This window comes from Rhinoderma darwinii, chromosome 5, assembly GCF_050947455.1.
Source record: "Rhinoderma darwinii isolate aRhiDar2 chromosome 5, aRhiDar2.hap1, whole genome shotgun sequence".
Classification (NCBI taxonomy): Eukaryota; Metazoa; Chordata; class Amphibia; order Anura; family Rhinodermatidae; genus Rhinoderma; species Rhinoderma darwinii.
Window position 1 is genome coordinate 145,432,298 of NC_134691.1, and position 12,765 is coordinate 145,445,062.

General features: G+C 46.6%; 1 protein-coding gene across 1 annotated transcript in view; it reads right to left on the reverse strand.

The window, feature by feature from the left end:
- Window positions 1-7,439, reverse strand: part of GMPR (guanosine monophosphate reductase) — a 79,010-nt gene extending 71,571 nt beyond the window's left edge. The window contains exon 1 of the mRNA XM_075826609.1: window positions 7,106-7,439. Within this exon, the coding sequence (XP_075682724.1) occupies window positions 7,106-7,192 (87 nt within the window). The 5' untranslated portion in view covers window positions 7,193-7,439. The remainder of the gene's footprint in view (window positions 1-7,105) is intronic.
- Window positions 7,440-12,765: the final 5,326 nt, after the last annotated feature.

Here is a 12,765-nt window from a genome sequence, read left to right on the forward strand (position 1 = left end):
ATAGCTCCGCACACAGTCCCCCTGTAGATAGCACCACACATAGCCCCCCTTGTAGATAGCTCCACACATCCCCCTGTAGATAGCTCCACACAAAGCCCCCCTGTAGATAGCTCCACACATGGCCCCCGTGTAGATAACTCCACACACAGCCCCCCTGCTCCACACACAGCCACCCTGTAGATAGCTCCACACACGGCCAACTGTAGATAGCTCCACACACAGCCCCCCTGGAGATAGCTCCACACACAGCCCCCTTGTAAATAGAGCCACGCACAGCCCCCCTTGTAGATAGCACCACACAGCCCTCTTGTAAATATCTCCACACACAGCCCCCTGTAGATAGCTCCACACACAGCCACCTGTAGATATCTCCACACACAGCCCCCTTGTAGATAGCGCCACACAGCCCCCTTGTAGATAGCACCACACATAGCCCCCCTTGTAAATAGCGCCATGCACAGCCCCCCTTGTAGATAGCGCCACACAGCGCAACTTGTAAATAGCGCCACGCACAGTCCCCCTTGTAAATAGCGCCACGCACGGACCCCCTTGTAGATAACACTACGCACAGACCGCTTGTAGATAGCGCATCACACAGCCCCCCTTGAAGATAGTGCCACGCACAGCCCTCCTGTAGATAGCTCCACACACAGCCCCCTTGTAAATAGCGACACACAGATCCCCCCTGTAAATAGCGCCACGCACATCCCCCCTGTAAATAGCGCCACACACAACCCCCCTGTAGATAGCTCCACACACAGCCCCACTGTAGATAGCTCCACACAAAGCCTCCCTGTAGATTGCTCCACACAAAGCCTCCCTGTAGATAGCTCCACACACAGCCACCCTTGTAGACAGCACCACACACAGCCTCCTTGTAAATAGCACCACACAGCCCCCTGTAGATAGCGCCACACACAGCCCCCCTTGTAAATAGAGCCACGCACAGCCCCCCTTGTAGATAGCGGCACACAGCCCCCTTGTAAATAGCGCCACACATAGCCCCCCTTGTAAATAGCGCCATGCACAGCCCTCCTTCTAGATAGTGCCACACAGCCCAACTTGTAAATAGCGCCATGCACAGCCCCCCTTATAAATAGCACCATGCACAGACCCCCTTGTAGATAACGCCACGCACAGACCCCTTGTAGATAGCTGCTCACACAGCCCCCCTGTAGAAAGCTCCACACACAGCCCCCTATAGATAGCTACACACACAGCCCCCCTGTAGATAGCTCCAAACACAGCCCCCCTGTAGATAGTTCCACACACAGCCCCCTATAGATAGCTCTACACACAGCCCTCCTGTAGATAGCACCAAACACAGCCCCCTTGTAAATAGCGCCACGCACAACCCCCTGTAAATAGCGCCACACACTACCGCCCTTGTAGATAGCACCTCACACAGCCCCCTGTAGATAGCGCCACACACAACCCCCTGTAGATAGCGCCACACACAACCCCTGTAGATAGCGCCACACACAGCTCCTCTTGTAGATAACTCCACACACAGCCCCTTGAAGATAGCTCCACACACAGCCCCCCTGTAGATAGCTCCACACACCGCCCCCTGTAGATAGCTCCACACACATCCCCCCTGTAGATAGCTCCACACACAGCCCCCCCTGTAGATAGCTCCACACAAAGCCTCCCTGTAGATAGCCCCACACACAACCCCCCTTGTAGACAGCACCACACACAGCCCCCTTGTAAATAGCACCACACACAGCCCCCCTGTATATAGCGCCACACACAGCCCCCTTGTAAATAGATCCACGCACAGCCCCCCTTGTAGAAAGCGCCACACAGCCCTCTTGTAAATAGCTCCACACACAGCCCCCTGTAGATAGCTCCACACACAGCCACCTGTAGATAGCTCCACACACAGCCCCCTTGTAGATAGTGCCACACAGCCCCCTTGTATATAGCACCACACATAGCCCCCCTTGTAAATAGCTCCATGCACAGCCCCCTTGTAGATAGCGCCACACAGCGCAACTTGTAAATAGCGCCACGCACAGCCCCCCTTGTAAATAGCGCCACGCATGGCCCCCTTGTAGATAACACCACGCACAGACCGCTTCTAGATAGCTCTACACACAGCCCTCCTGTAGATAGCATAAAACACAGCCCCCTTGTAAATAGCGACACACAGATCCCCCCTGTAAATAGCACCACGCACATCTCCCCTGTAAATAGCACCACACACTGCCCCCGTTGTAGATAGCACCACACACAGCCCTCCTGTAGATAGCGCCACACACACCCCCTGTAGATAGCGCCACACACAGCCCCTCTTGTAGATAACTCCACACACAGCACCCCTGTAGATAGCTCCACACACAGCCCCCCTGTAGATAGCTCTACATACAGCCCCCTTGTAAATAGCACCACACACAGCCCCCCTGTAGATAGCTCCACACACAGCCCCCCTGTAGATAGCTCCACACAAAGCCCCCCTGTAGATAGCCCGACACACAGCCCCCCTTGTAGACAGCACCACACACAGCCCCCTTGTAAATAGCACCACACACAGCCCCCCTGTAGATAGCGCCACACAGCCCTCTTGTAAATAGCTCTACACACAGCCCCGCTGTATATAGCTCCACACACAGCCCCCTGTAGATAGCTCCACACAGCCCCCTTGTAGATAGCACCACACAGCCCCCTTGTAAATAGCGCCATACATAGCCCCCCTTGTAAATAGCGCCATGCACAGCCCCCCTTGTAGATAGCGCCACACAGCGCAACTTGTAAATAGCACCACGCACAGCCCCCTTGTAAATAGCGCCACGCACAGACCCCCTTGTAGATAACACCATGCACAGACCGCTTGTAGATAGCGCATCACACAGCCCCCGTTAAAGATAGCGCCACGCACAGCCCCCTTGTAGATAGCGCCACGCACAGCCCCTCTTGTAGATAGTATAAAAAGTTAATTTTTACTTTTTAATGCCAGTGGCAGAGTGCAACGTTTTGGTCTAAGCGACCTTCTTCAGGCACTGAGCTGTGCTGGGTACACTGCATGAACGAGCGCTTTGTAATGTTATAGCGGCTGGAGGCTGTGTCATGGCGCCATGACACAGCGCATTCTGCCACTGGCATTAAAAAATAAAAATTACCTTTATTTGAAATTGGTGAGCCAGATACTTTTTTTATAATCATTATCGGGTTGGGCCCCTATCCGTGCAAAACCCTTCTCTCTCCCCCCCCCACCCCGTATCTGGTGCTATCTGAACCTCTATACAATTGATCTACCCCTTGTAGATAGCGCCACACACAGCCCTCCTTGTAAATAGCGCCACAAACAGCCCTTTTGTAGATAGCGCCACATACAGCTGCCTTGTAGATAGTGCCACACAGAGCCCCCCTTGTAGATAGCACCACACACAGCCCCCTCTTGAGGTAGCCTACTGCTACCACTCTCCGCTCTGCCTGACGTCACTCACCATTAGGAGAAGGCAGGAGGTCTTGAGGCGGCTTTCTGACTGGACCAGTCAAGTCACCTGACCTGTCACCTGACCGGTAAGATCAGATGACAGGTCAGGTGACTGGATTGGTCCACGACCGGGCAGGCATCGACCCCAGTCAGAATGCACCGCAAGACCTCCTACCTCCTGCTGTTGCAGTCGTCCGGCATGCAGGGCGCTTGTCAGCAGCGATCAGCTGTTTTGATACAGCTGCTCTGCGGATCCCCCCTCTTTCCAACATTTTTCAGACCACCCAGGAAAGGCGGGACAGCGGTGAGAAACCGGGACTGTCCCACCGGATCTGGGATGGTTTGGAGCTATGCATGTGGATTATGTTTTCACTGTACTTTTTGCAGGATTTTGGTATGGAATCTGCACTAAAAATTAGCAACAAATATGGCATGTGTGAACATAGTCTTACGGAGTTAGTCTTGCCTGCAGTTTGCTTGTTTTTAGTTATATTGAAGCGTTTTATTTACATTGGTGCCAGTGAGGGCATTATGGAATGGTTTTACATGATGATGAGAGGGTCCATAAAGACATGGTTGGGTGAGTTTGGTCTGTGGAAACTTCACTGGCCCACACAGGGCCCTGACCTCAACTCCATCAAACACATTCGGGATGAACTAGAATGCAGATTGTGAGCTAGACCCTCTCATCCAATATCATAGTCTGACCTCACAAATGCTCTTTTGGCTGTATGGGCACAAATTTTCGCAGACACACTCCAAAATCTTGTGGAAAGCCTTTCTAGAATTGTGGAGGCCATTTATTGGACATCTGTGGTTGTGGTATCACTGTTATGGAGGGCATCTGTAGCTGTCCCTGTTATGCAGGACATCTGTGGTTGTCATTGTTAGACGGGATATCTTTGGCTGTCACTATTATGACAGGTATCTGTGGTGGGCATCAGTGTGTCACTTGTGGGAGATATACATGGCTGTCACTGTAATGGGGGCATCTGGGGAAGGTGCAGACTGTAAGGGGGGCATCTTTGACTGGGGCTGGCTGTAACATGGGCATCTTTGGCTGGCCCAGGCTGTAAATGGGGAATCTGTGGCTAGTACTGGCTGTAAGCATAATATATGTGGCTGGCGCATGCTGTAAAGGGGGTTATCTCCATCTGGTGAAGTCTGTGAAAAGTTAAAACCTCAATGGCATGCTTAAAGGAACTTTTGCATCAATAATAAGGTAACAAAAAAAACTGCTGAGCATTGCGTTGCTTCTTCCTTGTTTTGCTTCTGGAGGGATGGGAGTCAGAACCAGTACATCTGTGTCAGGTAGATCAGTCTTTCTCAATGTTCCTATGCCAAGTATTCCCTACTTAAATAATTACATCTAAGTACCCCCAAGGCTAGGGTCTTATAGAGTGCTGCCTATTAGAAGCAAAAGATGAGCACATTGTGAGTACCTCGTGGAAACATGTGCCACAAGTTAAGAACCTAGGCGGCAGATTACCTGGCTCCGGCTCGACAAAAACAAGCTTGCATACCAGAAATATTTGCCCGCTCCTAGTGCAGACATATGCCCAAATGGTGTCCTTCTGGCAAACATGTAGGAGGTTTAAGTCTGGCACATTTTTTTTTTTTTTACAGTACTGAAAAGTGTAGGGTGCTATAGTAACGGCCGCGATCACAGACCGCAGACCCCTTTCATCCTGCCAATGTCTTCCTCCCCAAAGATGCCAGCACATGCGGCCGTCCTGTTCTGCAGTGACCACTAGGGTGCGCGCGCAAGCTCATTCTCGGCCTTACACACATATTAAGAATTAACTAATTACTCCCAAATCACCCTGGACTATAAGAAGGGCACTGCCCCTTTGCTCATTGCCTGAGCGTTGTTGTGTTTTCCTATGTTAGTCTTGCAAATGGTCCCTTAGTGTTATCCTGTTCTCTTTGTTCCCTTGTGCCCTGCTACCTGTATCCTGTATCCCGTGCTAATTGTTCCTGTGCTTTAGACATGTTGGAGTCGTGTTGTGCCACCAGTTCCGCCTGCTGTATTATCCTTAACTGCTCATAAAAAAATCAACCAGTCAAGCCAATGAACCAAGCAAGAGGAAAATACAAGTGCTTCCCTGCACAGAGAATGACATAAGGGCGTGCATATTACTGTCAAGAAAACATTGTCCAGATATAAGCAGGACCATCCTTCTGACAGACCTGCAGTAAGCAGACACAGCTGCAATGCAGTGATGCTTTACAGCGACAAGATATGTGCATCACAGTAGTGAATTACTTTCTGTCTGTCACTGAAAGAAAATTAAGGGGGACCTTGAAGATCAATTACCTTGAATTACCTACGCTTCATATAAATGACTAAAGCAACTAGAATATGACATAGCAATTTCCCAGAAATCCACTATGCTAGAGGGAATCGCCCACAGTCTGTAGTGAATGGAGCACATGCCTGATACAATCTGCTGCAGCGAGAATGCCATGAAGGTGACTTCACATTGCAAAGCTTAGAAAAATACACCCAGGTTGAATATATATAAATATATATATATATATATATATATATATATATATATATATATATATATATATATACTGTAACTATTACCTAATCATAAGATTTTCATCTATGTAGCAGGCATATTATTACAGACAAATTCCAATATACAATATAAACAATGACTGCAATCAGTGTAATTTGATGTAGAAATATGATTACTTATATGCAGACATAAATATAGAAATGCAATAATACTTTACATATATAAACATTATACTACATGGGCTGCTTGATATCATGTGGCATTGCTTGGGTAAATTCATAACAATATGGAAGAAACAGTAAATGCATGACACAGAACAACAGGACAATGGAGGTCAATGTACTAAAAGTATTCTAAAGGGTTACAGGATAACAGCAGAAAAAAAGCTTAGACTTTAGACATACTTAAGATATATGTAAGCAATTTCATTGTCACATCTACACGGATGAGCTCCGTACGACAGAATAGCTCGGGGTTTCCAACACCTAAGCTCTGCCCCTTTAAAGAAAACTTGAGGTAGTCATAGAAAAGAGTTGGAATAGTATTGTACCTCACTATAGCTTAAGCCAACGCTTGACCGCTAAAATGTTTACTGAAAAGTGCACGTAAGGCTATTGAATAGAAGCTGCCGCTGCCATTGTCATTTGTGGTTTTACGTCTGCAGACTTAGCTTACTAAATGCCATTCCCGGATTGATCTACTTCCAACTAGAACTATGACACTGCCAAGGTGAAATACTGAAGGTGAAAGAATGGCTGCAGCTCAACAAGGCTCAAATCCTGCATTCCTCACCGCCTGCTGCGAAGTCTTAGGTGTAACTAGATTTCTCATTAGCAAAGAAAAAAAGTGGAAATTTCCATTAGAACTAAAGCTTCTTAGTCAAGTTCAGTGTATGCAGACACCTGCTAAAATGTCTGCTGGCTGGTTCGCCTATGGATTTTTATGAATTTGTGAAAGTGTTATAAATGTAAATCGCCTTTGGACCTCCACACATCGATACAAATTGGTTGTTGTCTAATTTTACGGTATAAAACATCCTTAAAAAGTAACCAATATTCTTGAATAAGTGTCTTGAATAAGTAATGACACTTAGTAACACACAAAATATCAACTATAGTATGGTGGAAGTAAAACTCACCTCTGATCGGCTTTTAAGGCTGCTCCTCTTTGGCCTGAAGAGGACATCTTTAAAGTCCAGCTTGAGGTCTGCGTCCACTCTGGGCATCCTTAGACCTGATTAAGAGTCTCCAATCCTGTAATGCAGTGGTGAGCAGATATCCTTCTTGTTTGCTCCACGGTGTGTGTACCAGATATAAACCTGAAACAGGCAAAGCCTGTCTGATCTTCAGTAGGAGTATTTATAGTGTGGAAAAGGCCAACAGTGAACGCACGAGCCACATATCTTTATTAGGCAAGTGCTGTTTTTAGAAAGAGCTCAATAACAGAACTGTAGTCTTCCCCCTGGCTCCTGTTCTACCGGCTGGCAGAATGAGAATGTGTGTGTGTAATAACCGAGTCAACGGCTTTTCATAGCAGTGCTGAGTAACCACACCAAAGCTCTGCATAGGGACGACAATCAATGAGTCTTTCTTTCTGCTAACAGATCAGGAGCCTCAGTCTGCAGTATTTATTTCTTGACTAAACACAAAGGAGAAATGTATGAATGTGACCCATGCTAAGCGCTTTTGTGTAAAATAATTACTGCTGCAATTGTTACGGTCCGTATATTATTACAAGGGTCAGTAATTTTAATTACAGCATTTAGTACAGGCCTCAAAGACATACAGTACTACCCTGCTATGTGCAAAGCACCAATATAAAAGGAGTCATATACGTGAGACCTCCCTTAGACGACCACCCGTAATTACAGTAAATAATAATCTATTAGAGGGGTGGTTCTTTCAAATAAGAGGGTCAATATATAAATACAATGTAGGGGAACTGAAAATCTGTTACAGAAAAAAATCTGGTCTAGATGGAGGGTGGTCATTTTAAAAAGGTGGTCTTTTGGAGAGGTGTCACTGTACATGTTTTTTTTCAAATGTAATATCCCCTGTTTTTCGAAAAATATATATATATATATTGGAGTGTGTCTGTTGTAAATTTTTGCCCATTCATCCAGAAAAGCATTTGTAAGGTATGACTTAATTTGGAGAGGGAAAAGAATTCAAATTAAATAATAAAAGAAAAACTCTGCCTACAATTAGGGTATGGAGGATTTGAGTTACCTAACTTTTAATGCTTATTTCTTAGCATGTCAACTCTAGCAATTGGTAGACTGGGAATTTTCTGCTCTTAATAGGTCTTTACTGCAAGCCCCTGGAGTAACCTGGTTCTTTAACCAAATACCTTTTAAAATACTGTACTTTTCCTTGGGAACAAAAAATCTGGTAGAAAAGGGTATAAGTCAAATTTCACAGCTTTTTGACAATGGGATTTCGAAGGACTTTCTTGACCTTTAAAAAGAGCTCGGCCTCCTGATGGATCATTTTCTGCACTTTGCTCAGTATGCTAAACAGTGGAAGATAAAGATAGATTTAAAATTGTTCCATTCCAGATAGTAGATATTATTTAAAAAGCCAATAATAGAAAGGGAATAACTTCTAATTTATATAAGCACCTTGTAACTTAGGGATTCACTGGGGATAATAGTAAAATATAATACAAATGGGCACAGGATTTTGGCCATGATCAGGCCTTAGATTGGCCAATAATATTTACAGTGCATTCAGAAAGTCTTCAGATCCTTTAACTTTTTTCACATTTTGTTATGTTGGGGCCTTGTGCAAAAATAAAAAAAATAAAAACGTTTTTCTTCATTATTCTTCACTCAATACCCCATAATGTCAAAGTGAAAACAGAATTTTAAATATTTTTGAAAAGTTATTAAAAATGAAAACCTCAAATTTCACATGGACAAAAGTATTCGTACCCTTTGCTATGAAACTTGAAATTTAGCTCTGGGGGCCTCCCATTTCTCTAGATCATTTTTGAAATGTTTCTACACCTTGATTGGAGTCCACTTGTGGTAAATTCATTTGATTGGAGATTATATGGAAAGACACACCCCTGTCTATATAAGGTCTCACAGCTGACAATGCATATCAGAGCAAAAACCAAGCCATGAGGAGTAGAGAACTGCCTGTAGAGCTCAAGACAAGATTGTGTGGAACATGTGAAAAGGAAAAAAAGGGGCGAAGAGGACAAACGGCGCTCCTCTAAGGTAATACTGTTTGATGAAAAGATAAAAGAAACAATGCACGGTGAGCTGTTGAACTCACCTGGTTTTGTTGTGCAAGAATAGGCACAACACTACTGCTTTGCATCAATGGAAAAGACAAGCTTTCAAATGGACGCCGGCTGCCACCCACTGCTATCCCACGGGCGAAGTCCACATTGCCCGAGGAGGAGGACTCGAATAGATGGAAGAAAAATATAGCATTCGGGACACGGTGCTAGCCAGGTAATTATTGGAGTGAAGTCTAGAAGTCTTCTTCAGTATACATTCTTTATTGACACACTATGCGTTTCAGGACCGAACAGGTCCCTTCATCAGGTATAAGCCTGATGAAGGGAGCTGTTCGGTCCTGAAACGCGTAGTGTGTCAATACAGAATGTATAATGAAGAAGACTTCTAGACTTCACTCCAATAATTACCTGCCTGGCGCCGTGTCCCGAATGCTATATTTTTCTTCCTTCTATTTGAGGATTGTGTGGAACCAGGGCCGGCTCCAGGTTTATTTGGGCCCTTGGGCGACAGAACCTTAGTGGACCCCTTTGCGGTGGCAGTATAAGGCAGAAACATAATGCCAGAAGGATGTAACCATGGATCACTTACCATTCACATGTAAGTCATGGGCCAATGAATCCACATAGTGCCGTTTCTGCGATGTGTGAATTTTGATGTACCTGTTACATGGAGGTTGTGATTTCCGGAAGACCTGGTATCTGTAGGCTTGAGTATTTCAGTACCTGGAGGAATTTGAGGTAAACGTGATGTTGATAAGCTGCCTCTACCAATACCACTTATTGTAAAGGATCTGCCAGACACAGCTTCTGTGTCAATGCCCATAGGTAATCAGTCTGCACCTGCTTCTATGTCTGTGAGACTGACTCCATCTTCCACCACCCAGGATGGCAGGCTTAGGAGTGGGAGAGCCTATCACAGCCTGGCCAGACGGAGCTAGCTCCCGCCCTCTGTCTATTTATGCCTGTTTTTCCTGTTCCTCCTTTGCTTGTGATTCTTCTCTGCTGGTTTCCTGGCCCTGCTGCAGCTTCTTGAACTACTGACCCTCTGCTCGTTATTGACCTTGGCTTTACTGACCACTCTTCTGCTCTGCGTTTTTGTACCTCGCTCATCTCCTGGTTTGACTCGGCTCGTTCACCTCGCTTGTTGCTCACGGTGTTCCCGTAGGCAACTTCCCCTTTTCCCCGGCTTCTTTGTACCCTTGTCTGTTTGTCTGTCATGCACCTATTGAGTGTAGGGACCGTCGCTCAGTTGTACCCCGTCGCCTAGGGCGGGTCGTTGCAAGTAGGCAGGGACTGAGTGGCGGGTAGATTAGGGCTCACCTGTCTGTCTCCTTACCCCGACATTACATAATCACAAGCCCATATACCTAGTCTACCCTGGTCCCTGACACTACTATGGACCCCCTTGAGACCCTGGCTCAGCAAATGCAGGGCCTCTCCCTACAGATCCAGGCCCTGGCTCAGAGGGACAACCAGCCTGATGCTACCCTGGTAGTGCCCCTCACCTCACCTCTTGAACTCCACCTCAAGTTGCCTGACCTGTTCTCAGGGGACCGGAAGACTTTTTCTCCTTTCGGGAGAGTTGTAGGCTCTATTTTCGCTTAAAGCCCCACTCCTCTGGTTCTGAGAGCCAGCGGGTGGGTATAATTATGTCCCGGCTCCAGGACGGGCCCCAAGAATGGGCCTTCTCCTTGTCTCCTGACGCCCCTGAACTTTCCTCCATTGATCTTTTCTTTTCTGCTCTCGGGCTCATTTATGATGAGACTGACAAGACTGCCTTTGCCGAGAGTCAGCTGGTGACCTTACGACAGGGTAAGAGACCTGTTGAGGAGTATTGTTCTGACTTTAGGAAGTGGTGTGTAGCTTCTCGGTGGAATGACCCTGCCTTAAGGTGCCAGTTTAGATTGGGTCTGTCGAACGCCCTGAAAGACTTGCTAGTTAGCTATCCCTCTTCTGACTCCCTAGATCAGGTTATGGCTTTAGCGGTACGACTTGACCGACGTCTCAGGGAACGACGACTTGAACGTTTTTGTGTTTTCTCCTCTGACTCCCCCATGATGCCTCCCGAGGTTCCGTTGCTTCGTTCTTCCACGGAAGACTCGGAGGTACCTATGCAACTCGGGGCCTCCGTGTCCCCCCAACAACGTAGAGAGTTCCGCAGGAAGAATGGTCTCTGCTTCTACTGTGGGGATGACAAGCATCAAGTGAACAACTGTCCTAGGCGTAAGAATAAGCAGTCGGAGGAACTTCCGCGCCTAAGTGACCATCGGGGAGGTCACTTGGGCGCACAGGTATTTCCTGTAAATATGAAACGTAATAAAATCTTGCTTCCCTTTCAGGTCTCTTTTGGTGGTAGGTCTGCTACTGGCAGTGCCTTCGTGGATTCAGGGTCTTCTGCTAATATTATGTCTGTGGAATTTGCTATGTCTCTAGCTATGCCATTGATTGATTTGCCTAAACCTGTCCCGGTAGTGGGTATCGACTCCACTCCTCTTGCTAATGGTTATTTTACACAGCATACCCCTGTTTTTGAACTCCTTGTTGGCTCCATGCATTTGGAGCAGTGCTCTGTACTGGTGATGCAGGGATTATCGTCAAATTTGGTTTTAGGCCTTCCCTGGTTGCAGTTGCATAATCCCACATTTGACTGGAATACTGGGGATTTTACCAAATGGGGTAATGAATGCATGACATCATGTTTTTCTGTTAATTCTATTTCTCCCCCTGAGGAGGTGAACACTCTACCTGAGTTTGTTCAGGACTTCACTGATGTTTTCTCTAAAGAGGCCTCCAAAGTGTTACCTCCTCATAGAGAATACGATTGCGCAATTGATTTGATACCAGGAGCTAAGCTCCCTAAGGGTAGGATATTTAATCTCTCTTGTCCCGAACGTGAAGCCATGAGAGAGTATATCCAGGAATGCCTGGCCAAGGGTTACATTCGCCCCTCTACTTCTCCGGTAGGTGCTGGCTTCTTCTTCGTAGGGAAGAAGGATGGTGGTCTTAGGCCATGCATTGACTACCGAAACTTGAATAAGGTCACTGTAAGGAACCAGTATCCCCTTCCTTTGATTCCTGATCTCTTCAATCAGGTTCAGGGGGCCCAATGGTTCTCTAAGTTTGATCTACGGGGGGCTTATAACCTTATCCGCATCAAAGAGGGGGATGAGTGGAAGACTGCGTTTAACATGCCCGAAGGTCATTTCGAATACCTCGTCATGCCCTTTGGGTTGTGTAATGCTCCCATGGTCTTCCAGAATTTCATAAATGAGATTTTAAGAGACTACCTGGGGGTATTTCTTGTTGTGTACCTTGATGACATACTTGTGTTTTCCAAGGACTGGTCCTCCCACATTGAGCATGTCAGGAAGGTGCTCCAGGCCCTTCGGGAAAACAAACTGTTTGCTAAGACCGAACAATGTGTGTTTGGGGTGCAGGAGATACCATTTTTGGGTCAAATCCTCACTCCTCATGAATTCCGCATGGACCCCGCCAAGGTCCAGGCTGTGGCGGAATGGGTCCAACCTGCCTCCCTGAAGGCGTTACAGT